General features: G+C 51.7%; 6 protein-coding genes across 6 annotated transcripts; 2 read left to right on the top strand and 4 right to left on the bottom strand.

The window, feature by feature from the left end:
• Window positions 1-4574: 4574 nt before the first annotated feature.
• On the bottom strand, window positions 4575-5288 carry BGZ61DRAFT_469307 (uncharacterized protein). The gene has a single exon (XM_046247943.1). The coding sequence runs from the start codon at window positions 5078-5080 to the stop codon at window positions 4694-4696; it is 387 nt and encodes a 128-aa protein (XP_046093390.1). The 5' UTR covers window positions 5081-5288; the 3' UTR covers window positions 4575-4693.
• Window positions 5289-5967: 679 nt separating this feature from the next.
• BGZ61DRAFT_375768 (aldehyde dehydrogenase domain-containing protein) lies at window positions 5968-7726 on the bottom strand (the record flags this gene model as incomplete). Its single annotated transcript, XM_046242444.1, has 6 exons — window positions 5968-6263; window positions 6317-6620; window positions 6688-6781; window positions 6834-7049; window positions 7103-7335; window positions 7382-7726. 6 exons carry the CDS (start codon window positions 7724-7726, stop codon window positions 5968-5970), a joined length of 1488 nt encoding a protein of 495 aa, XP_046093389.1.
• Window positions 7727-9380: 1654 nt separating this feature from the next.
• BGZ61DRAFT_375758 (GMC oxidoreductase) lies at window positions 9381-11509 on the bottom strand (the record flags this gene model as incomplete). The annotated part of the gene is made up of 6 exons (XM_046242443.1): window positions 9381-9586; window positions 9658-10261; window positions 10319-10858; window positions 10981-11197; window positions 11266-11385; window positions 11469-11509. 6 exons carry the CDS (start codon window positions 11507-11509, stop codon window positions 9381-9383), a joined length of 1728 nt encoding a protein of 575 aa, XP_046093388.1.
• A 2693-nt stretch (window positions 11510-14202) lies between these two features.
• On the top strand, window positions 14203-15189 carry BGZ61DRAFT_501060 (Alpha/Beta hydrolase protein; the record flags this gene model as incomplete). Its single annotated transcript, XM_046251649.1, has 3 exons — window positions 14203-14505; window positions 14543-14669; window positions 14705-15189. The coding sequence occupies 3 exons, from the start codon at window positions 14203-14205 to the stop codon at window positions 15187-15189; spliced, it is 915 nt and encodes a 304-aa protein (XP_046093387.1).
• A 2675-nt stretch (window positions 15190-17864) lies between these two features.
• Window positions 17865-18795, bottom strand: BGZ61DRAFT_542188 (uncharacterized protein; the record flags this gene model as incomplete). Its single annotated transcript, XM_046255151.1, has 3 exons — window positions 17865-17930; window positions 17988-18523; window positions 18633-18795. The coding sequence occupies 3 exons, from the start codon at window positions 18793-18795 to the stop codon at window positions 17865-17867; spliced, it is 765 nt and encodes a 254-aa protein (XP_046093386.1).
• A 3847-nt stretch (window positions 18796-22642) lies between these two features.
• On the top strand, window positions 22643-24634 carry BGZ61DRAFT_242645 (P-loop containing nucleoside triphosphate hydrolase protein). Its single transcript, XM_046238363.1, has 2 exons — window positions 22643-23064; window positions 23137-24634. The coding sequence occupies exons 1-2, from the start codon at window positions 22844-22846 to the stop codon at window positions 24593-24595; spliced, it is 1680 nt and encodes a 559-aa protein (XP_046093385.1). The 5' UTR covers window positions 22643-22843; the 3' UTR covers window positions 24596-24634.
• The last annotated feature ends 459 nt before the right edge of the window (window positions 24635-25093 follow it).

The following is a 25093-nucleotide window of genomic DNA, read 5'->3' as shown; positions in this document are numbered from 1 at the left end:
GTACACACCCACTTACCGCGTCCGTGCGAGGTTATTGACCCATCCAGCGGTCGGCAAGTGCCGCTGCTGAATGCAAGTTGTGGCAAACTTACTCTAGCAACCTCTGATCTACATTTTCGTCAAGTTGCCATTCCCCTATGTTCAGGTCTCGAGAATCCTCAAGGTGTCTTGCGCCCTATGCCAAAGAGCTGCTGACGGCATTCTCTATGAGGGGGGCTCTGTGAATCTCCCACGCACCTACTTCCAAGGCCGATTCTTATCCTCCTTCATCCGAATGAGCAGGTCGTCTGGGTCAGCTGTGAAGGCTGTTCCTATGCTCGTAGAATACTTCTTGGGGGAACAACGACCAGGAAGCCAGAATGAGAAACTTTGAGCATGGCACCAAGCAAGTCAAGACATGACTCGCAATGCATTTGACAGTCACGTTATGATTGTGTTTTGTGTGTAACAGGACAAGTAACCGATTACGTGCGGACATTGTAGCCCCATGAGTCGCGTCGCTGTTAAAGGGACGCGACGGCGAATCTACAGTAGCCGTAGAGATATGGCACAGTTGGATCCCTGAATTCCACATCATGGTGTCCCTTTCTGCTAGCAGGGCTCACCAGCTTCCTCGTGGAACTTTCTAGAATGATCAGCACGTGATCCAGCAACTCAACAACTGAGGACGAAGGGGAACCATGAGATGATCGAGACAGTCGCACAGTCCTTCAGAGCGAGGTCAAGAGCTACAGTGGGTGGTAGATAATCAGGCCGTGTCCAGAATTAGCCACTCCACCAGAATGGTATCCTTGCGTGACGGCCGTTTAGGTCAGAGCAAAGAAGTTGCCAAAAATTAGCCTCGAATAAGGGCAACGGCAAATGAAGTCAAGATGACCTGGATTGTACGACAGTACGATAGTGTGATGGGAAAGGTGGGGATGCAAATCTCTGGGCATGGGACACCAGAATACTCCCGTGGATTCTAGGATCCGTGATTGGTGTATTGGCGGTCCATGGCGGGGATTTCTAGGCCTTCCATCGGTTTTAGGGTTGGAAGGACACAAGGCCTCCTTTGGTGGAAGGTACTGCGCACACTTTTGGCGCCCTGTTGATGAATGGCAAATTCCGTTTCTGCCCCCCTGCTCCAGCGATCCATGTCGCGCGGTACGTAACGGACACCCATTTGCGAAGCGCGCTGTTATTAGTGTTCAAGCCCTTCGAGCTCCCTACTCCATCCCCTAGATCACGCCCTAGAATTTGGGCGCCGTGATGCCAGAACAACCTAGTTTGCCTTCTGTGAGTGGTTCTACCCCCCAACTAATAGATGCACTGCAACACCATATAACCTTAATCCCTCTTCCCCCTTGGCCCGTCCCGCCGCTCGCTAGCCGATAATCCGAGCGGCGCCGCCCTAAAACGGATCAATAAAGGGCGCTCGGGAGATACTGGACTGAAGAGTTTGTTAGCTTCTAATTGTGGGTCAGCAAATAATATCAATATCCCACTCCTACACAGCTATTCGTAATGGCTGGTCCGGGTTCTGGTTATGGAAGTCATAGAGCATTGCCTCACTACCAGGTATTGTGTCCCGTTGAGGCCGCCATGAAGGAGGGTAGGCTTTCCATTTGACGTAATATTCCAGTCTTGCCTTACAATATCGGTTCTTGGTTATCCGTGAGTTCTGTATCTTTCCACCATCTATTCTCGGCTTCCTGTGTTGACCTATTCTATTCTAACCTGTGGTTCGCCTTTGCGGGGGAGTCGGTCCGCGGCTGCTTAGCAGCTTACGGCCACGAAACCCTTTCATTGCGCCGAATCTCAGCATTTGGCCCCCCCGAAAGAGTCTAGCAGCACGTCTTTGTGCAGGCAAGCCGCCAAACAACTGTCGTCCAGGATTATACTGGATGACGCTATTGCTAATGATGACGTCGCCGAGAATGATCTCCTTGCCGTTGGGGTCAAAGGGAATAGCACCACTATGCCTACTATGAGGCCAAGCTTGACGTTTGGGAAACTTGCCTGACAATTAGCGGCGACTGCTGCCGCGTTGGCTTTTCCTATACCGGCATATGCGTGAGCACAACGTCGTGTCGGCCGATGTCTAGCCAATGTATACATAGATAAGTCGGCGGAGTTTGCCGAGCAGTCCAGGGATACAAATAGTTACATCATTTCGTATCGTAAGCCACAATGACAAATTTTCGAATCAACCTTTTCGTCCTTCAAATCAGGTCAAAGGATGCGTTCCGAATCTAGATACTTCCCAGAGTCTTATGCTCTCACAAGACGTCTTTCCGCTTGCCGAGTCACACGTAGCGTTAAGCTCTCATACCGTCACTGGCATAGCATGTGATAAAACTCTGGCACTTGGGAATCCCTGGTCTGCAGCCTCGTGATTCGCTCTCCTCTCCTTAGTCGGCGAGGCACATGTTCGATTCTCGGCGGCATAGTCCGAGCGTCCGAGGAAAATGTGCATCAGAGGGTGCCAGAGTAAGGCAATTTAGCTAGACACTTGACATTCAGCGGCGGCACTTGCCGACCGTTGGCTAGGTCAACGACCTCTCACGGACGCGCACGGACGCGCCAGTCAGTATGTGTGTACTGAATGTGTCTTAATTGGTCAATCCCCTGAATGTGATATCTCCGGCGTGTGCATGCGGGCGCATGGAGAATCGCCTACAGATGTACGTGGGCGCCTTCGCACTTCCTCTCGAGTCACAACTTGGGGCACACCCGCCGGGACAGATTTGGTGGCTCGAATGCTCGAGTTCAGCGGAGGTGACCCTCTTAGCACAGAGTTTGCTGGATGAGGTTTCCAGTTCTCTGCGGAGTTGACAATCTGCCTGGACATTACCCATGGGCGTTGAGTTTGCGATCGGTACTAAGCCTTGAAGTGGAGCCCTGGGCGGGGCCCTGAGCCGCGTCCCGTGTCCCTTTAGGGCTCGAGGATTTTCTAACCAATAAGGTTGGTTGTCCTGGCTCTTGGGCGTTGAGTAGATACCGCAAGCGAACCGTTGGAACATGCATGTACGACCAAGGAATGCGGGCAACTCCACATGCTGGTTGATGCCCATACTCCTTCTGAAAGCTTGAATATACGCCCACCAAATTATAAGCCAACATCTGTAATCAGGAAAAGATGGGTGAATTGGCGTGATGTCATTGGCTCAAGCCTAGGCCGACAGGACAATGTGGCGATAGTATGTCGCGTAACGTCGCTAGTTGCTCCAGGGGAACATTTAGCAGTAGAGCCAGGAGCAGCCCATTCAAAAAATGCCAAACCAGAATATTTCACTAAATCTTCAAATTTCGGTAATATTCAAAACGTTTTGCTGCGAAAACTCTTTATTATGCCCGACCTCGTTCCCACGCGACGCCATCGGAGGTGATATGGATCTTCTCCAGATCTTTCGCTTTGCATCCGTACACACGTAGGTGTCCTTGGTAAGGTTGTATTATATCCACCCCAGTCCCATCTCTTCTCGCAACGAAGGTATGGAGTCGGCCGTAAGGGCTGCCCCAGTTGTAGATATATTTGGGTGTTCGGTTGTATAGGTAGACTGCGCATTTATATATCTCTACCCATAGGTAGGTAGGCAGTCGGGCGCTTGCTCGCATTACTCTCCCCTTGAATTTGATGATGCGTCCTGCAGCTTCTGCGCCTCCATTCTGCGCGCCTGTGTAGGCTGCAGAGGTTTCCACTTTGATGCCCAACCGAGTGAGGAATCGATGTATTAGTCTGGTTCTCTCTTCCGACTTTCCATCAATTTCCCTATCGCATTCTACTATCTTTGGCTTAAAGGTGTATTGGCGGAGGACAAAACGGAGGAATTCCTCTAGCTTGATGACAATTTCTGTTCCTCTGTGTGATGTGAGATAGTAATCCCACATGTATCCAGAGCATCGGTCAACAATAAGCATCAAGCTGACCCTCCCATCTGGATCTCCAACAACATCGTGGAAATCAATAGCTAGGCGTTCTCCTGGTCTTGATCCCACGTCTCGAGGATATCGGCTTATTTGTCGTGTCATTTTTGATATGCCGCAGCCATCACATTTGGTGGTTGGTATGCCTTTAATCCGTACGCCTGTTGACGCGCGGACCAGCCGTTCAAGGGCCAGTGGTCCGGGATGGCCCATACGGAGGTGCCATCTCTGGGCTGATTCCTTTCTTGGCCGTCTTCGTGTTGTCGAGTTGTGTGCATTGATGCATGGTGGCTAGAGGAGACGCAGCAGAAAACCTACCCGAGCCTGAGCAAGATGGCCGTGGATATACTGTCGATTCCTGCAATATCTGCGGAGCCTGAACGACTCTTCTCTGGGGCAAAGATAACGATTACAGACTGTCGAAATTGACTTGGAAGTGATGTAATTGAAGCATTGGAGTGCCTGAAGTCATGGTTTGGGATACGAGATTTTCAGGGTGACGAGATTTGTATAGAAGCGGTTTAGTGATGGGGTCACGTAGAATATATTGGATGTATTGTTACACTGCTAATATATTGGGTTCTTGGCAATAAATACAATATGAGTCATGTTCATATTGGGTAATATAATATGCACCCCTTGATAATATAATAATATTGCGAGGGGGTCTATATTGCTAATATCATATTGTTTATATTATTAGTAATACTGCGTCCAGCTGCTCTCGTAGCTGTCTTATTTCTTCTGCCGTTTGCTGTCGTACCTGCCCAAGCTGCCCGTTCATCTATTCTCGCATCTGCTTAAGCTGTTCAGCTGTCTCCTCTCGCACTGCCTTGAGCTGGTGAGCCGTCTGTTCGTGCATGCGTCTAAGCTCTTGTGTCTTCTTCCGGTCTTCGGCTGCCTCGGTCCTGATCGAACGGATTTCCTGCTCGAGTCGTCCGAACGTCTCCAGCTGATCGCTCATCACCTTTGTCGCCTTGTTCTGGTTCTCCATCAACGCGTCCCAGAGCCTCTCCAGCATCTGCTTCTGTTCGCTCATGAGATGGCTCGATGTTTCCTGGAGCATCGTCCGGAGCACCGTCTGGGTTCGCGATCCATTGCTGCCCACCGCGCTCGCCGTGGCCTGTGATCCCTCCACCGCGTTGCCACGGTCGCTGTCCCCTGCTGCCATTTGCTCTGCGCAAGCATTCTTTGACGTTCCGGCCTTGCTTGCGGCTGCCTGTACATTTTTCTGGGCTTTCGCGGCTGATTTCGCGGCTCTCGTCGCGCGACGCGCCTCGGCCTCCGAACCCCCACCCGTGACGAGGATCTCCTCGGTGGTCGCGTCTATCTCGCGATGTAACGCTCACGGCAGTGCCAGCCCCTTCTTTAGCGTAAAGAGGGTAAAGAGGGTAAAGAGGATAAAGAGTCGTCGCGCGCAGTCCTTGCCTTAAGTAAGTAAGTGTGTGGAGTGGATTGCAACCCTGCGCAGGGCTATCCGGTCCGATGACCCTGTCACTCACATTAGTCATGTAAAGTCTAGCAACCTGCCAAACGGGAACCCAGCTTTCATTGAGATAAAGCCTTTATTATCTGTTTGCCTAGGTTTAAGTGCTTTGTTACAGATTTTTACCCTATGAACGATAAGGCAGCTTACAAAGGAGGGAGATGGCAGGCCACCTTGTCGATCTGATTCAAGAGATACGATGCTCGTATTGTGTAAGGTTGGTTTAGGCATGAAGAAGGTGTTGATAGTGCCTATTATTATATGGTGGTGATGTTACTGTTGGATTAGGTTGCTTTGATGCCTCAAATGTGTTTAAATTGCTGTGTTCTTCTGGATCGGGTTGAGTGATCACCTATCGAGTTGTTATAAAGCTTGCACACATACATGAAGAACTATGATATGGGAGAGTAAATCCCAATGGACTTTAATAGAAATGCGCGATAAGAAGCAGCACTACTAAACTCAGCCTTAAAACAGAACTCAACCTCAAACAGACCAAATGGCTTCCAAGAGGACTGGAGCCCATGACGAATCCAATAACTCATTTGTGGCCCGTCCTATCCTCCAGAGCCTTAAGCAACAACGTGTTTGTTAAGAAAGAGAGTCTGCACATTGCATAACCCCTTCAAACCATTCGTGCCCCATTCGACTCCCACGCCACTCTCCTTGTGCCCGCCGAAAGGTGCCATGGGAGAAAGATCGAAGTGGGTATTGATCCACACGCTTCCAGCCTGGATCTCCCTCGCAACCTTCTCCGCCTTCTTGAGGTCGTTACACCATACAGAAGCACCCAGTCCCATCAAAGAATCGTTGGCTCGAGCAATGACATCTTCTTCATCCTTCCAGGACAGAAGGGGGACAATTGGACCTAGTGATTTAATCGTTAGCTACGCTCCAGCGAACAATTGAACAGTTCCTTACCAAAAGGCTCCTCAACGACAATGCGAGAATTCTCCGGTGGCCTGTCAATGACCGTTGGAGTGATGAAGTATCCCGGAGAGGGATCAATCTTGCCGCCTGTAGCAACCTTCCAGCCCTGTTTTTCGATGTCTTCGAAAAACGTCTTGACTCTTTCGTACTGCATAGAATTCTGCAGGGGTCCATGGCTGATCCCTTCTTGCGATCCATCCCCTAGAGTATAGTTTTTGACGTGCTTGACCACGGCATCTCTGAACTGTTCGTAAATAGACTCATGGACATAGATGCGTTTCAGGTTAATGCAGATCTAGCGTGGACAGATGTGAGCCAGAAGTCTTGCATGAGGTATTCAGCAGTCAAGGGCTTCTTCGTACCTGGCCCGAGTTAAGGAAGGCAAAGAAGGCGACTTTCTCTGCAACATTATCCACGTCAACATCGGGGAAGATAATAGCAGGGTCGTTGCCGCCCCTAGTCACAGTTAGTATAACTGAACAGCGCAAAAGAGCTTATTAGAACGAACAGCTCAAGGGTAACTCGCTTCAGAGTTTTTGCCGCGCTCTGAAGAACCAGCTTACCCGTTGTCGTAGATCCTGTGAAGCTGATCTTGTCGATGCCCGGGTGACTTGTCAACCACGGACCAAGCCTGTCATCTCCGCTCAAGGACTGCACGACTCCGGCCGGGAAGAACCGCTGGGCCAACTCGACGAGTTTGAGTCCGCAATAGGGAGTAAATGGACTGCCGCTCAATCAGTACGTCATGCCGGCATTCAGAGTTTGGGGGAAACCGACGAAGGTTTGATGATGACCACATTCCCAGTCAGCAACGCCGGGGCGATCTTGCTGGCCGCTAATAGAAGTGGGAAGTTCCACGGAATAATAGCACCAACAACGCCAATCGGGATGTAGCGTGTGATGACAGTCCGCTTGTCGTCGTCTTCGATTACATCTTCGGGAAGCTCGATATGCGCTAGCCCTCGAATCCATGCGATGGCAGCATCGGTTTCCGCATGGGCTTGAGGGATCTGAACAGCGAGACTTAGTAAAATTGGATCGGTTAGGGAAAAGGACGGGGAGACTTGCAGGCTTCCCCTGCTCGGATACGAGGAGGTCTCTGAAATCCGTCTTGACTTGCTCCACGGCGTCCGCAAAAGCAAGAACAGCGCCACGGCGGTCTTCGTATGAGACTTTTGACCAAGTTCTGAAAGCCTTCTGGGCCGCATCAACGGCACGATCAAGGTCATCCTGGGTAGCGACAGGAACCTCTTCTTTTGGCTGCAAATTGGCAGGATTGACGCCGTGACGGGTTTCCTTTGTTGTGGAGAGTTTGCCGTCAATGATTTGAGCAAAACCGCCTGTAAAGTCCAAACTTGGACTTTCGGCAGTCTTAGAGCCGTCAATCACTGCGGGAGTCATAATGGGAAGAGAGAAGCGAATCCGATAGTGAGTTCGCGGGGGTGTGAATTGGCCTCATTCACTTTCAGTCGGACACTTGAACTATATACTCGCCCTCTCTCCCACCAACAAAACACGAGCAGTCTTGTCTGTCCCGGGTTCCGAAGATGCGGGGGGATGGCGCTGTGGTATGAACAACGTCCGAGCACCAGCGGGAAAGATTCAACCAACAGCCCAGCCTGACTTGAAGTGCGTCAAGATGACGTGGGCTGCTGTTATTGACGATGGCACATGTGCTATGTGTGTGAAAGTTTCGAGGGCGCCACAGTTTCGGCTTCTGCCGTTGTCTGTGAAGCAGAAGACATGTGACTTGACTCTGCCTTAGACCCAACAGCGTGAATGAAGTAATACCGTGAAAATTTGATAGAGTTTTATTGTGGCATTATGAGCTATACTTAGGTAGAACAGGAGCTTTTGGGGTGTTCCCATGCGCTTGCATAATTATGTGCGGGTATTTGCTTCGAGTGGTCCAAGGCAGGCTCTATTCGAGATTCTCGAATGGACCCTTGCTTCGAGTATTCTAGGCTAGGGTCTGCTCGAAGCTCTCGGATGGACCTTCGCGGTCGAGCACTCGACGCTCAGGTGGTATTCGACGCGCTCGGTTAGCCCTTGGTTCGAATATCCTAGGCTAGAGGGTGATCGAGACCCTCCAATGGTCTCTTGCTTCGGATATCCCCAGGCGGGGTTTGTTCGAGACTTTCGGCTGGTCGCTTTTCTAATCTGGTGTGAGCCTAGAACTAGTCCCACTCCCACCGAGCCACGTGTGTATCGAGCCACTTAATGCTTAATGCGCCCGAGGCTCAAAAGAAATAGCCACATTATGTCCCTGCTCAGGGTACTTCCATCCGAGGTGCGACAAGCGTTCAATACCAAGGCGAATACAAGCTCCATCGACCCATGTCCCAGTCAAACGACCAACTGAACCCAGCAATTAGGTTGTACCGCGGGTTCACCAACACAGCAGCAATCGCTCCAACCCATCTAAGGGCGTATCGGACCTCTGCTTTCGGCAATTCGTAGCTTCAGTGCTTGTGATAATCTAACAACTCTAAAAGAGGACTGGGCCAGATGGGTGAAACGAGCTTGGCAAACTGGGGAACAGGACAACGATGGCTGCCAGAATAATGCACACATCTACTAACCAGATCTGTGCTGTACATGGGCGGAGAATTTTGTCAATATACCTTGGATACGTCCAGTTGTGACAGTATCTCTAAGTTTTGAGGACTATCGCCACGGGAAACAGACTTGTACTCCGAATTGAGTCGCCTCCTTAATATTAGCGTGGTTGATCCTAGCGTTCACATTGGTCGAATTTAGGCTGATTTTACGGTCTGAGGCATATCATATCGTTGCTCGTCATGGGTGCGCGAAAACGGGTAGATCAAATCTAGAAAGGAGCGACACCAAACATCAACCCCCGTCCTTTGAGAAGACTTGTTCAACGCATGGTCAATGCAACCTCCTTCGTCGTAGTCACTACATAAAAAGGTGGGTTTGTTTGCTCAATTCCATGTATTTTGCCCTTTAATACAATAATAACTTCCAGGCCAATGCCAATATTTGACAGTGGTAAATTTGGTTATCATGACGCAATCAAAATTCATTACGTTTCTTACGCCCACGCGGCCTTGATAAGATCGGCGGCCTTTTCGCCGATTCCATACGCCGGCATCTGGGTGTGGCCGTTGTTCACCTTGGGCATGATACTGCAGTCCGCAACTCGGAGGCCCTTGACACCCTTGACGACGAGCTTCTCGTTGACGACGGCATTGGGGTCCAAGGCCTTGCCCATAGCGCAAGTACCGGAAGCATGGTAGCCTTGTAAAGTCAGCATTGAATCCAGTGAAGATTGCGAATAATGCATTTTTAGGTGAGGCGAAGTCACTTACAAGTCGTCGCATTCTCCTTAACGTAAGGGATCCAGTCCTCCCTGGTCTTGTAGGTGTGGTGGGTAAGGTCCGAGGGCCAGGAGCCCTTGATGACATCCTTGGTACCAGCACCCTCAGTGATGATTTCGTTGGCGAAGCGACAAGCCTCGGCAAGCACCTCCACATCCAGCAGGTCGGAGAGGTAGTTGCAGTCCACAACGGGGATGGCCGTCGCGTCTGCATTTCGGAGTGTAACGGTTCCACGGGACTTAGGGGAAAACAGCTCGGCGATGATGCCGAAGGCATGCTTGCCGTCGATGGGGAACTTGTCGAAATCTTTCGGTCCACCGTAGCACTCGGTGTTGAAGAGCTCGATGTTGGGCTGGCTTGGGGCAAGACCCATGGGGTCGCGGCCCTCTTTCCGGGGAGCCTCGTTCCAGACCTTTGAATCGGTAAGACGCTGGTCCAGGCGAACGAAGGCTAAGACGCCAAAGGGGAAAGTGGACAGGAAGCCAGCCTTCTGCTCCTTCCAGAGGGCATACGACTTGGCGAGGGCATCACCGTGGTACACAAGGTGGTCATTGGTGAGACCGGGAATCTCAGTCTCGTAGAACATGAAGACGATCTGTAGTAAGTAGAAGTCAGCGGAGTTTTAGAATGTGGTCTATAGACAAAGACATACCAAGTGATCCTGGAGGTTCTTTCCCACGCCAGGAAGATCCACAAGCATAGTGATACCATGCTTCTCAAGCTCGTCCTTCGCGCCAATGCCGGAGCGATTCAGGATGTTAGGGCTGCAGTATGCCCCACCGCTAACAATAACCTCCTTGCGAGCCTTGAGCTCGACAACACTACCATCAGCTTTAACAGCCCTAACGCCAGTGGCCTTGAGCTCGCCATTCTCATCCTTCTCAATAATAACCTTATCGACATGATTCTCAACAAGAAGCTCCAGATTGCCCTTATGCTTAGGGATGGTCACGAAGTCGGCACCAGTGGTGCGGAGACCCTTATACACAGTCCTCGTAGCATAGCCGCAACCATGAGGGTTTCGTCCATGGGTAAACATATCATGATCTAGAGGAAGGCCCTTGGAGATCATGGACTGCTTAATCATATCGGAGATGGGAGCAAGGTCATGAAGCTCAGTGTGGAGGTGGCCATCGTAGCCGTGAGACTCCTTGTCGGCCTCAAACCAGTCCTTGCCGTGGAAGGTCTCTGCCTAGGGTTTTGACAAGTTAGTTATTCCAAACAATGAAAAGGAAACAACGGTATCAAAAGCAATGTGCGGGGAGCAGCTATGTGGAGATTCGAGTGCCGGGCAGTTGGTGGTGGGAGGCATACCTTGGACATGTACTTGAAAAACTCATCACCACGCCAGCCTTCAAGATCCCAATCATCGAAATCCTGTCTAACACCACGGACGCACAGCGTACCGTTGCATCCCGAGCAGCCACCGAGGAACTTGCCTCTGCTCAGTTTGATCTGGCGGTCATTGACACCAGCACCCTTCACAGAGATGATATTCCAGTCCGTCTCCTTGTCAAAGTTCTGGGACCAGCTAGTCAGGAAAATAAAGTTAGAAAGAAGGTGATTGCACTGGGTATCTTGGGCAATACGCCAGCTTACCCTCCAACCATGTGGACGTTTTCGAGGTTCTCATTGTGCCGGCCAGCCTCAATGAGGAGAACCTTAGTGGCGGCATCTTCGGCAAGCCGCGCTGCAACTACGCAGCCGGAGGTGCCGCCACTGTCAAAATAAGCTGGTTAGAAACCGAGAAGGACGGAAATTCGGACTGTCGATCACAGTCAGGGAGCCAATGGGAGACTTACCCACAAACAATAAAGTCATATGTCAGATTGGAAGCAGCCATATTGTCTTAGAATACTCTATGCAGGACAACGATAGAAGCAGGATTTTGGAGCTGTCTCCGGGAAATTACTGCTGGGACTTCTTAGGTTCCAGAGAAAAGAATGCCAAACGGGGAGAAGGGCTGTTTCCCAGGTATAATATCATCCTGCGATAGAGTTGATGGTCGCCTCCCCGCTACAACACCTAATGGCCCTTGCCAGCTGGATCATGCAGAAGGTGGTCCATGCAAGCAAGCGAAGCATCATCGCTCACGGCTCCGCGGATCCATTCGATCCCGTCTTTCTACCCAACTTCACCTGCGCCAACGGGATTTTGAGTTTCGAGTGTCTACGCATGCTGTAGTTGGGCAAATATAGTGGATTGCGCACCAAGCCGCTGACTGAACGTTGACGTTTTGCTGCACCTTCAATTTGGGGAATCCGGGGTCAGTGGGATATGGCTCTCGGAATAGGCAAGGCATCCGCAGGCATGGAGGCTGGTGCGGCTGTTCTGTGATTCGCGGCAACACTCGGGGATCTCATCACCCGACGGAAAATATTTGCCGTGCCTCCCTGTCGATCGCCGGCCCCTTGAGCCTCCCCGACAGCGCTACTTTGATCATGTGAAGATGGACGTGGTTTATAACAAACCTCTCACCCCAACTAACCGATTTATGGCTTCTCTGAGCTCGATTGCAGGTATGAATGGTTCAGCGGGCACACGCACATGCTCGTTACGATCCCTTATTTTATTGACTTAAGGTTTACTCCGCCAACGCAACTCGCCGAATGTGGCTCTCTTGACATCAGCAGCGGCGGTGAGGAGAACGATTGGCTCAAAAAATAATGCTCCACTATAGTCCTGGCGGGGGACATGTGCTAAGAGGCAGACAAAGTCTTTCTAAAGAGAAGACACGCATTGCATCATTCCACGGGAGCGTGGAGCAAATGTGCGTTATGGAGACTCAATTGGCTTGTGTATGTTGCCGCGTTCTATCAGGACTATGAGGGCATATGCACGCCGGCGGACCTCAAAAGCGGCGAAGAGATCGAGAATGTAAGTATCTCCGTTCGCGTGATAGCATCGGTGTTGCTCCGGCCATCCGTTTGTTTGGGGACGCCAGGACCCCACATCCTTGGAGCCTTTCACTACTCTATGTGTCACATATCGGGATATCGGATTTCTACGGCTATTGCAACAGTGAAGCTTTCCTTATATCATCATAGGCGTCCATCGCCACCTGCCTCGTCATCGGCCTAGTTTTTCCTTCAGTCAGGTCAATAGCTAGATAAAGCCAAAGACCCCGAAGCATCCGGAGCGTCTCGGCTGTCCGAGGTCATCCGAGGTCATCATCATTTTCTTCGTCTATAAGACTGACCCAAAGACCCTCATTAGATAGGAAGAAATCAAGAACTTTTCACACATATGATCATTTCCATCTGCTAGATGCAACACTATGTAATTCACCAGAGTCTCAGCCTGGGTGTTTCACATGTCATGGCCCCTCCATAGGAAAGACCAGTTTCCTTCCTTTCTGACCCTCTGCACGAAAAAATTGGTACCTATGTACAGCACCTTGGGGCCTAACCCTGACCCCCAATGTTACCACATAAGATTGACATGCTACGTATTTCGCCTCGCATGGCGAAGTACGGGGCCAAGGCTGCACTATCGGCTCACCCAAGGGGCAGACAATAGTAATGATCGAGGCCGTCCGTATAGCAACGGAGCTAGCCCATAATGACGGCCAAGGGTTCAGCTGAGATCACTTTAACGACCTCACAAAGAAGCTTGCCTTGTGTTCTTGGTCTTACTTCTATACCACAAGTTGTAAGGCGATATCTATGGTAGTCTCGTAGTTGACCTCCTTGCAGCAATGGGGATCTGATCATCTATCCCTGAGACGGGGTGTGGTGTTGCGCAGAAACTCTACGATGCTACTGATTTCACGCCGAAACTGTCCGCACATATCAAGATAGGCTAACAAGTTGCTGAGCGGACCTAGCCTGCAGTTCAGCTTGATAAATTGACGTCCCGGCTCGAGCATTAGAGGAGATGTAAGATAGTAGAGCCTGGAGGTCTATCTAAGGCTTTGTTGCCCCCTTGGCGAACCTTTCCGGTGCTGACGATATGCAGGCTTCTGCTTCGGCTACGACAGAAAGCGAAATGCTCCGGTAATCGCTGATGCTTCAATCTTTCGACCCTGTTGATGCACTTGACCAGGAGCGCCACGCATGCATGCATCCAGACGTTGGAGGCGTAGTCTGCTCCGGGTGCTACCGTCGCCGTTAGGCCACCGAAGGGGACAAGCCCCTGAGGCGCTTCAACGCCATGGCTGCCTCGAGCCCTCTAGTTGCCGCTCCGGCGGCGGACAACAATGTTGTTTTCCATCGCAACACAAACGAAATCTGAGGGACAAGGTAGCATGCACATGCCAGTCCGTTGTGTTGCGACGTAAAACGGAGTGGTGTTTATACAGTAGAGTTCAAAGCGCCGTCTCGCCACCATCTACGCCCACTCCTTTAGTCCATTCTCCGATTAATCTGTATCTTTCCGGTTTCTCCTGTGTCGATGTTGCACACAGTCTTAGCCGTTAGGATCAACCAGGGGTAAGGCAGAGCCTGCTATATGTACGGCGGACTGCTCGCCCTTCGTAATATACAAATTCTGTTAGCAAACTTTGCTTTCCTATGCACTTCGTCCAAATTGACGACCATGGACCTCTCAAAGCTCACCAGAAAGACCCTCCAGGTCTCCCGCGGCTTCAGCTACACCTACTACACCTCCCCCGCCCAGGACTCCAAGCCAACTCTCATCCTCTTCCACGGCTGGCCCGACACGGCGCGGCTCTGGGCCGGTCTCATCAACGACTACCTCCTCCCGCTTGGCTATGGCATCGTCGCCCTAGACTGCCTTGGCTACGGTGGGACCTCCAAGCCCACCGACCTCAGCTCATATGCGTGGCAGCATATGACGGCCGATGCTGTCGAAATTCTCGACGCTGAGAAGCTAGCCACCGTCATCTCCGTCGGCCACGACTGGGGCCATGTGCCAGCGACTGTATAACTTGTACCCTTCGCGTGTATCCGGGGTGATCATGGTGAACCTCGCCTACATCCCTCCAACCGGGCATTTCGACCTTGACGCGGTGAACAAGGTGACCAAAGAGGTGTACGGGTTCGGTATCTACGAGTACTGGCACTTCTTTACCGCCAAGATGCCGCGGATATTATGAACCAGAACCTCGAGTCCGTATATAGCGTGGCATTTGGGGACCCCCACACCTGGCTCGAGAATTCGACCAGCCCCGGCGGGATGCGCAAGTTTGTCACTGAGGGCCGCATGCAGCCGACCCTTCCGTACGCGACGCCCGATCACAAGGCAGATGTCATGGACCGATTTAGCAAAAATGGTGGTTTTGACGTGCCGAGTGGTTGGTACAAAGCGTTAACGTTCGCTGTACAGAATGAGGCAGATAAACTGGTGGATGAGGAGGCAAAGACGGTCAAATTGCCCGTTTTCTACTGGGGCGGAGAGCAGGATTTTGTGTGCAGGCCCGCCGCACTACAGCTGAGCGTTGATGCAGGGTTGCTGCCGAATGTCAAGAGTGTGACAAGGGAAGGGGCGCATTGGGCACTCCTCGAGAAGCCGGTTGAGTTTGGTCAGGATGTGTTGGGCTGGTTACAGGGAATTTTTAGCTAGGTGATAACCTCCACTAGAAGTGGATCAAATTGCCGCAGTGCTATTCTCCCCAGAAGTGCAGTTTGTTGATTACCTGCGACGTTCAAACCCCGACGATACATGCAGTCATCTAAAAGTCCGATCCAGGAACGCCTTGGCTGGTTAACGATTCAAAGAAGACTGCATGACTTATCTGCTTCATAAAGAACGTAAGTTCCTCACGCTACGTTGCCGGGAATAGGAAGAGACCGCAATGAAACTGCAGCGTCGGTGGGCTCGTATTATCCGTCCCTTCCAGCTTGAGCCCGCAGCTTAGCTGAACCTTGCGAACTGAGATCTCTTGGTATGATGTAGAGTTTGATTCCACTCCGGAGCGGACCCCGGGGTTCTAAGGGTATTTGCATGGGTCCGCCGCGTCTTGACGTCGCTAGAACACCGGCTGTGATTAACCACTCAGGTCCAGCGTTTGAGGTTCAGTAGGGCACCCCCCTGAAATTACGTCATTCAATTCCTATAGTATGTGGTTGGATGTTGACTCGCGTATTGCGGTGTACCTATGTTGTCTACCGAAAGGGATCAACGTTGGATCTTGCTAAAACAACGCTGTATGTATAGTACGTGGCCGCTATGCTATCAGGCAGGCCTATAAAACCATCTACGTCCCCTGTCCTCCAATCATCCAAGCTAAAGAACTGAATATCATCAAAATTGCCTTCCTGTGCGGAGGAATCAGAGTCCTAGCTATCCTCTTCGTCCCGGTATACCGCGTTCTTATTTGTGAACTGCTTCTTGCCAACCTTGAGCTCATTAAAATGTGACAAGATTCACGGTTTAACCACTTTTCGATACCCGACTGCACGTACCCGCTGGTCTTCCCAAGTGTATCCTGTTGAGCCCTGCGTGTCGTGTTGGATGCCGACGCCCATTGTCGCAAGTGTCCCAATGTAGGTTACCGGACCAGGAATACTTGCGTGGCCGTCCAGGGCAAGACCCTTCTCTCCTTTCGAGCTAAAGAGTCTGTTGCTCAGCACAAGAGCTCTAGTCGCCATGTATACAAGCCCGAATACGTCGTAAACAGGCCTTCAAGCACCCGACGGATTGTCTCTTGCTCAGTGAGGCGATAGAAGACATCTTGGAAAAGCTGTATCTATACACCATCGATTTTTCTGCCCTGATGGTCCCTGAGCCCTTCCTATCTGCTTCGCTATGTGTGTCCAGGTGCTCTAGGAACTTAAGCAGCCCTACTCCTTATGCGCAGAGGTTTTTGACTCAAATTACATGTTTTTATTTTTGTCGTCCACATAAGCGACCCCTATTAGGGTCGCCGTCGGATTCTAGTCAAGTGAAACGATACTTTTTAGGGTTGCTGCGTAGGTTAGGTTGAGAGGCGGTGCGTCTGATTGGCCAGACCAAGGGTGGAAGGGTAAGACGTACAGGAAAGAGGCTGAAGTAGGACATAGCAATTGGGTCGTCCATGCAATACAAATGTCAAGAGAAAGGAAAAGGATTACGGAAGCGAGTATAAAAAAGAAGGGGGAATAATTAAAATAAAAAAATAAAAAAAAGAGCGAGAGAGAGAGACGTCTGCGCGCGTGATATTCTAGGACATTGTCCAGTCTCGTTTCCCAGTCAATCTCGGTCTCATTGCCGATTCACGTCGTAAGTTTTTTGTCGGCAAGATAACCCGCGTTCTAGCCGGGCCTTGTGTGCCGTGTCAAGGCCCGGCTGGGTTGAGTTGGGCGATATGCTGCAGCCCGTTCAAGCCAAGTTCAGCTCTCGGCGTGCGCTATCTACAAAGTCGCCCACGAGGGGTTTCGGCTCCGTCAGGATGAGGAGAAAAAGGCAGATTGTTTCTGTTATCTATTATTATGCTCAGTCAAGTCTATTGACTTATCCGGTGCATTTGAGTTCAGGTAGGGCTCTCAGCCGGCCTCACCAGGGTTCAAGTCCTAGGCCCTTTGAGCCCCGACTTATCAGCTCACAATTTCACAATCGGACAATCATAATAACTTGAGACCCAGAGCAGCTCGTGATTCGCAGTGTATTGCGCATTTCATCATCTAATTTGTGTCGATGGCTCGGAGATATCTCTTCAACATAAAACCAGGGTCGCCACCCTGGACCTTGGAGCCGTCATTGCCATCGCCTCGATGCCTGCTTGACGCTGTTCCAATTCCCGTCCACTCATATCGAAATGTACATACATACATTCCTATATATTCCCTTATACACCCTATATATCTCCCTTTCCCTCACGATTCCACATAAAAAAAAGTTTGCGCATCTTGCAGCCGTCACAACACCCAACGAAGTCGAGCCCTTCGACGGTTGGTGGATAAAACGAAAGCAGACGAGAGAAAACGTCTGAATGATGCCTCAGGCTTGTGGCCAGGGTATCCAAGAAGAAAGTGGAGAGTAAAACGGTCCAGAAATCAAACCCGCCATGCTATGCCTCGCAGGGCTGATCCTAACGTCTAAACCAGTTGCAAAGTAGCTTGTGGTTGCCCAATTGCGTCTGGGTGGCTGTTTCTTATAGAGTGTGTTGGACCGTCCCCATCACCCGGAGAAGACGATGAATAATAATCGTCTTTGCTCAGACGTGTGAGAATGTGGGCGTAGTCTTTCGCCCTATTGAGGCTGAAAGCCTGAAACAGCCTGGACGAACCGGGCATTGGCAGACGCATGGTGGGATATTCCTATCCGGCCTCTGAGTAGTTGGCCGAGTGGTCCCAAGAGTGCGAGAGTGAAGGAGTCTGCGAACCCTATCGGCAACGTGAATCTCGAGTTACCCCGCAGGGCGTTTGACTGGCGCTACTCACATGAGGGTTGGACTGGTCGTAGGGGCTGGGAGCGTTGAAGTCCATGGGCGGCATGTAGCCGTAAGTCATGTAAGGGGACAGCCCGTCATCGCTGGGGTACGACTCCCGCTTGATGACGTCGCTAAAATGTGTCATCGAGGGAAGCATCATGGGCACGGTGGAAGCATTCAGGTAGTTGGGGTAGGCGTCAGCGGTAGTCATGGTCAGGTAGGGCTGAGTGGAGACGTAGGGAGCGAGGAGGATCTCATCGGGAGCCGGGTAAGTCGAGTATGTGAACTGGGAAGGGCTGTTGGACCGGGCCCGGTCGTCGTAGGTGCCAGGGAAGAAGAGATCGTCAGTCGGCTCCCTGGGGGGAATGAACTGGCCCTGAGAGATGACAGGCTTGGCCGGGGTGGCGGGCTGCGACTTTTGGGACTTGGAGGACGAGGAAGATCGCTTCGACTTGGTGGTCTTCTGGGGCTGCTTATCGGACTCGGCATCATCAGAAGAGCCAGCACGGCGCTCGAGGTCCTCGAGACGTCGCTTGAGCTTCTTGCCTACAAACGGGCATCCATGTCAGTTCTGGTTGAGAATCACCTTGGAAGGAATTTCCGGGAGTCAAGTCCGGTGGAAGTCAGGCTCCCGGAGTTAGCGGAGACAACATACGGTAGTTGCGCTGAGCAATGCGATTCTGTATCCGTCGGCGCTCTGCAAGGTCAGAGATCTGGGTCCAGTCCTCATCAGGGTTAGCAGAGGCACTGCTGGTACCCGAGTAGCGTCTGCGAGGAGGAGCTTCCGCGTAGGCGGGTAGTGACATGAACATTGACATTGTGAAAGTGGTTGTAGCTGGTTGAGTAGAAGGGTTCAAGTAGGTAGGCGTCGTGGCAGTGGTACTTGTCGTTGTTGTCAACGACGGGGCTCTGGACGGCCCGGGCACGATTGGGACAATGGGTTGGGTATCTGTCTGAACTGTTTGTTGATGTTCCCGTTTCTGTCTGCCCTCTTCCGTCTGTCTGTCTTTATATGCTTGATATCGACCGGCAATAATGGCTGGAGGTTTGTGGTGGTTGGCATATATGGGGGGTGTTGGGCCCGGGGGCGGGCGTGGGGGGACGATGAAAGAGTAAAAGCAACCTGAAGCTCCTGAAAGCTAAGCCGGACTCGGCGACAGACGGAAAGTGAACGGTAAGTGGGGGGGAAAGAGGCTGCAGATTAAATATCCCAAGAGCTGCGGAAGCAGGCACAAGGGAAGGACCCAAGCACACCTTCTGCACACCACCCTGGACTCACTACTACTGGAAAGGGAAGTAGGCGACTGCGCCTGTTTATGGGATGTAAAGCGGAGTCTCTCAGCCACTACTATATGGAAGAGAGTCGGAGGCGGCGTGTCGTCATGGCTCAGCAATGAGCGGGCGAGATGGGCGAGGAGAATAACGGGCTTATGTCGATGGGCGTGTGGGTGAACGAGCAATAAATAGCACCGGCCAAAGCGTATCTTTGATACAGCGCGACGTCGTTGCGTTTGTCGAATGATTCTTGCTATCGATGGTTTGCATATATGCTGGGGTATTTGGGCTGCTCCAGTAAGAGACGAAGGAGATGGAGGTGACAATGATGGGATCGAGGCTGCGGTCTGTGGACACGGTCTAGGCTCTCCCTAAAGCAGTCTGGCGTCTCGTTGCGGGCGGCACGAGTCACGAAGAAGCGCCTCGATCTCCGGGACTCCTCATCACGGGGGTAAGAGATTGAAAGACCCAGAAAGAGGCAGTGACAAGAGGCGTTACGGACTCAGATGGCAGAAGTGCTGCCCAATGCGGCTCAACATCGGATGACACGTGCCTGGGCTATGTTGGGGGGGCGTGTGATATGGAGAAGTGGGGATGGAGTTCTTTCCATCGGTCAACTGGGCCTTCAATAGGTAAGATCCCCGAACCCCTCCTCAAGCTGACGACTGGGCACGTAAACTATGGCGCAGCTTAACTTTTAGAGCGTCGTGTGGCGCGAGTCAGTATCGCACAGGCGAAGCGTGTGCGTGGAATCGTAGCATGCTCGACCGAAGGGATGTGAGGGTGGCGGTGACAAGGCGAACGCAGCCATGGTGGAAGATTGCCAATTGGTGATCTCACGGGGTGAAGAGGAGGCGATGGAGATGGTAGGTGAGCACAGAACGCAGAGCCGGGTGGGTTAATACTCGGGGCCTCATAACCCTTGCTTGTTACGGTTCAGTACTGGTTTGCTGTCTCATAAAGTACCGACACGAAGAGCCAGGAAGAGGCGGAAGCCATTAGGTTCACGGGTACCCGTGGATCTACTTTTCGTACTACCATTATATCGCAGCTACGTGACGAAAAGTCTGCGAAGGACATGACTCCATCCATGCGCTCGCCTATCAGCTAGACAAGGAACCCTTTTGGAGCCGAATACAGTTCGGTCCAGATGGCCGGATTACGGCTGTTTGTTAGCTCACCCGGATTCTTTAGCTTACCTTCAGGCTTACCCAGACTTACTATTACTGGACTGCACGTACGAACAAGCATGGCATGCCGCTCCTCGACATGATTAGAGTCGATTCTTGCCAACGATCCTTTTGCATAGCTTTTGCATTCCTCAGTGGCGAGACGGAGGATGATATACTTGGGCAGCATAGGAACAAAACAGCGCGGCGGATCGTTGCGTCGCCTGTATGAATGCTGTTGCGAATGCCGTCCCTTCCTCCTACTTGCTGCTTTGTCCATAGTATGCGAACAAGTGGTGCTCTGTCAATGCCACCCCGCCTTCTCTCGTGAGGAACAACTAGCTATCAACGGCCGAGCAACAAGCGGTGCCACAGACACCAACGGTCGGGCTGACTTCTACCAGTTTTAGCACCCCATCATGGGCTCGCCGAACGAGGAAGCGTTTAAGGAACGCGTTTCGGAGTTTGAGAAGAAGTACCTGCCGCATTATGTCAACGAGGTCGGGATACGTCGAGACATTCTGGCTGGAACCATACAAGGAGAAACTTGTCAAGTCATGAGTCGAGAAACACACCCATTTCGGTAATACAGCCACGTCTCAAGTTGAAGGTATACATGCACTACTTAAATCTCATCTGAACAAATCTACATTGGATCTCTTCGTGGCCTGGAGTGCGATGAAGCACGCATTGCTCAACCAGCTTTCAGACTCGAGATCCAATCAAGCGCTACAGCAAATTCGGGTTCTGATCGAACTTTCGGGACAGTTGTATAGCACAGTACGCGGCTGGGTATCACATAAAGCCCTGAGAAAAGATGAAGAATAGCGGAAGTTGTTGAAGAGAGAAGCCCCCCCTCCCACAACGTGTACTGGATCTTTTGCTCTATCCCACGGGTTGCCTTGTCTGAACACTCTGAAGTCTCTGCTCGAGCAAAACAGAGTCCTTTTGCTTGAGCACTTTCACCCGCATTGATATTTAAAGCGTGACACGGGTCCACCACCACTTCCAGAGCCTCGTCAGCGTATTGAACCCACGGTGTCAAACTCTAAAGTTCCGAAACAGAGTACTAGAAAAGAGCCCAGTTCGTTTAAGAGTGTCGATACGACTATAAAAGCGCCACCTACATGCAGCAGACGCCATGCCGTTGGCCACACCAGGGCTTCACGCGCATGTCCCTCGAGGTTCGAAGAGTTGCTCTCGCGAGGAGGAACAGTTTCAGTGCCACTTTCGCAGTCGGCCGTCACACCAAACCCAGACCCAGACACCATCGCGGTGCACTGAGTCCAAGCCTCAACTGAAGTGCCGGGGAGAGATGCAGCGGCGTTCATGCGAAAATTAGATCCACGGGTACACGTGAACCTAATGGCTCCCAGTGACAGATGGCTGCTTAGTCATATACAATTTTCGCTCGAATGTCCGGGTTCAGCGTCGCTCGACCATCTACCACATCTACCCACTTTTGGGGTGCTACGTAGTGATTACAGAATATGGGATCCTAGCTGCGGCGGCGCATAAAAAACGAATTGCCGGCACCTACGGAGCATCAGCGCTAACCCCTTCGTCATCAAATATCATATGTCAGCCAAAACTGCCGACCATCGGGCGGAGTCCCGGCTCAGCCCTAGAAGTGGCTGGCAACCAGTCCAATCCCCGGAGCGAATCACGGGGTCTCAACGGCCCTAGCGTCCGCCGAAAATGTTCCCCGATGACCTACATGTGACAGAGGCTGAAAGTTGCACCCCACTCGGCACCCAGCATTGCGGTGCCAAAGATCATTGACGGGCTTTTGGTCAGCGAGTGATTGAAGATTTGGCTTTGGGCTTGTGATAGGGATTTGAGGGTTGCCGCCTGACGATGATGGCTGCCGTTCATGATGCCCGGAGGAGGCGAGCGAGCGTGAAAGGGAGGCCTACTTAACATTTCAAGCATCTATCTTTTCTGCTCAATTGGATAGAAGGAGCTCTGAGACTCACATTTGCGCAGTAACAATCGGTCTAACGACGACGAGATTAGTTCCCAGCCAGACTTGACCGTTGGAGCAGCTGAATTGCTTTGTTTTGGCGGCCGAGGCTTGGCCCGAGGCATCACTTCTATATCCCTTCGACCTCCATCTTGCTCACGATTTTCACCTTTCCCCTATGTCCAGTCTTGAACAGCGCTCCGCCATGGAGAACCTAAACTACACCATGGATCCAGAACAGCGCCCCGTCGCAGAGAAGCACCTCCTCAACACGACCGTCAAGAATCTCACCTGGCGCGGTGTCACAGTAACAGTCAAAGATCGGGAAACGAAGCAGCCGAAGACGATTGTTGATAATGTCGAGGGAATAGTGGAAGCTGGTTCGTCAATTACCCTCGTGCATTGGATCAGCATGAGAAACTAACAGTGGTTGATTAAACGGGCGAGATTTGCGCTCTCATGGGACCTTCGGGGTGTGGAAAGACAACGCTATTAAATGTCCTAGCTCGACGACCCAGCAATACGAGCAATGTCGAAGCAAAGGTCCTCATCAATGGAAGCCGGCTTTCGAGAGCGGCGTTTCGGGACATTTCTTGCTTCGTTGAGCAGGAGGATGCGCTTATTGGGTCTTTAACTGTTCGCGAGACGCTGGAGTTTTCTTCGCGACTAGCCAGCACAAGGTAGGCTCTTGCAGAAGTCCAGAATGGGATCGCATGCTCTAGGGAATAGACTAGCTGATTGCTTACCGGTAGCTCCCTCTCCAAGCAAGAACGTCTCCTCCGTATCAACGGCCTCCTCGAATCCTTCGGCCTCGTCGACCAAGCCAACACCCTCATAGGCACGCCCATCCGCAAGGGCATCTCTAGCGGTCAAAAGCGACGTGTAGGTATCGCAAGCCAACTCATCACTACCCCGAAACTTCTCTTCCTCGACGAGCCCACCAGCGGTCTTGACTCAGCGGCGAGTTGGGAGGTCGTCAACTACCTCCGCCAAGTCGCTAGGCGGAACAACCTGATAGTCATCTGCTCGATCCATCAGCCCTCGACGTCGACGTTTAATTTGTTTGATAAGTTATTATTGCTTTCTCGAGGGAAGACGCATTACGTCGGACCTGTGAGCGATGTAGCGACGCATTACGAGGAATTCGGTCATACGGTTCCTCAGTACGTTAATCCGGCTGAGTTCCTTCTGGAGCTGGTTAACGTCGATTTCCAGCAAGACAAAGCCGCGGCAGCCCAGCGTCTCAATGATCTCCACGGTACCTGGCAAACCTCCCATCGCGCGAAGGATACCACGTCCGTCATTATGGCTGCTGAGCAGGAGGGCGGCCAGTTCGGAAACGAGGCGATGGATAAGAAACCCAGCATGCCGAGTCTGACGCTTACGCTATTGCATCGGAGCTTCATCAAGAGTTACCGCGACGCTGTGGCGTATGGTATTCGACTTGCCATGTACCTTGGACTGGCTATCCTGGTGGGAACAGTGTGGGTTCGCCTTGCCCCCGACCAGGAGTCCATCCAGCCCTTCATCATCGCGCTCTTCTTCGGGTCTGCCTTCATGTCCTTCATGGCGGTCGCGTATGTCCCAGCTTTCCTGGAAGATCACCTGCAATACGTCAAAGAGCATCAGAGCGGTCTCTACGGCGCCGCGGAATTCATTCTTTCCAACTTTCTCATCGGCGTGCCGTATCTATTCCTTATCGCCGTCGTCTTCTCCGTCATCTCGTACTGGCTGTGTAACTTCCACCCTACTGCTGAAGCGTTCTTCACTTGGATTATGTGGTTGTTCCTCGATTTGCTGGCTGCTGAGTCCCTGGTGGTATTCGTGGCCTCGTTGTTCCCCAGCTTCGTCATTTCGCTGGCGCTCGTTGCCTTTGCGAATGGCCTGTGGATGTCCGTCAGCGGGTTCATGATCCCGCTCACGATTCTCAACCCGTTTTACAAGTACGTCTTCTCCTACTGGGACTATCAGAAGTATGTCTTCGAGGGCATGATGATCAATGAGTTTTCCGATCGGGTCTATGACTGCGGTGAGGGCTGTCGGTGCATGTACGACTCTCCCCTGGCAGACCGGTGCAAGATTGATGGCCAGGCGGTGCTGGATCAGTATGGATATGAGACGGGACATACGGGCAGGGATGTGGGTATTATGATTTCTATTATCTTTGGCTATCGATTGGCGTCGTGGATTGTGCTTAGGGTTAGGAAGTAGATAGATCGCCTAGGGGATTGTTGGACGGTATTCACGGAATTGGTTCAGAATGTCAACACTGCGTTTGAAGCATATCGATCACGCAGTCAGATGGAAAGACATATAAAAAGGTCTTGATTTGTAGCTAATTGAGGGTCTATGTCAGCTCTTTCGTACATACATAGGGCTTATCATCATTGGGACTGTTGTGAGGTCCCTGAGTCAGTTGCTGTGGTCTGACCGTCTTGCAACAGTCTTGTAACAGTCCGGGACCGGATCTTGGGAGACCTGTGTGACATCATCTCTGGTGGGTAGTGTGTGTCCTCCCTCCAACAAATTATGAGGAGATTAGATCTCATGGATTTTCGTAGGCGAGCTGATAGCGGAGAACCTAGAAAAGGATATCAGGCGGGCAGGGGCTTTTTAGTGCGTGAGCGGATGACCCCGCAGAGGACAGCCCAGCCCGTAATATCCCGGATTTCCTGGTGATATCAGCAGCGCGACGCCGGCGCTCGACGG

The sequence above is a fragment of the Ilyonectria robusta genome (genome assembly GCF_021365365.1).
Source record: "Ilyonectria robusta strain PMI_751 chromosome Unknown BGZ61scaffold_98, whole genome shotgun sequence".
Classification (NCBI taxonomy): Eukaryota; Fungi; Ascomycota; class Sordariomycetes; order Hypocreales; family Nectriaceae; genus Ilyonectria; species Ilyonectria robusta.
The sequence above is the reverse complement of the archived record's forward strand: the minus strand, read 5'-3'. Positions and strand labels throughout refer to the sequence as shown.

What these genes read in the sequence shown, in the direction of transcription:
- BGZ61DRAFT_469307 (XM_046247943.1), bottom strand. Translation starts at nt 5,080, where the DNA reads ATGGCAGCAGGGGACAGCGACCGTGGCAACGCGGTGGAGGGATCACAG.
- BGZ61DRAFT_242645 (XM_046238363.1), top strand. Translation starts at nt 22,844, where the DNA reads ATGGGACCTTCGGGGTGTGGAAAGACAACGCTATTAAATGTCCTAGCT. An exon ending in TCGCGACTAGCCAGCACAAG is followed by an intron (nt 23,065 to 23,136) that starts GTAGGCTCTTGC and finishes GCTTACCGGTAG; the next exon opens with CTCCCTCTCCAAGCAAGAAC.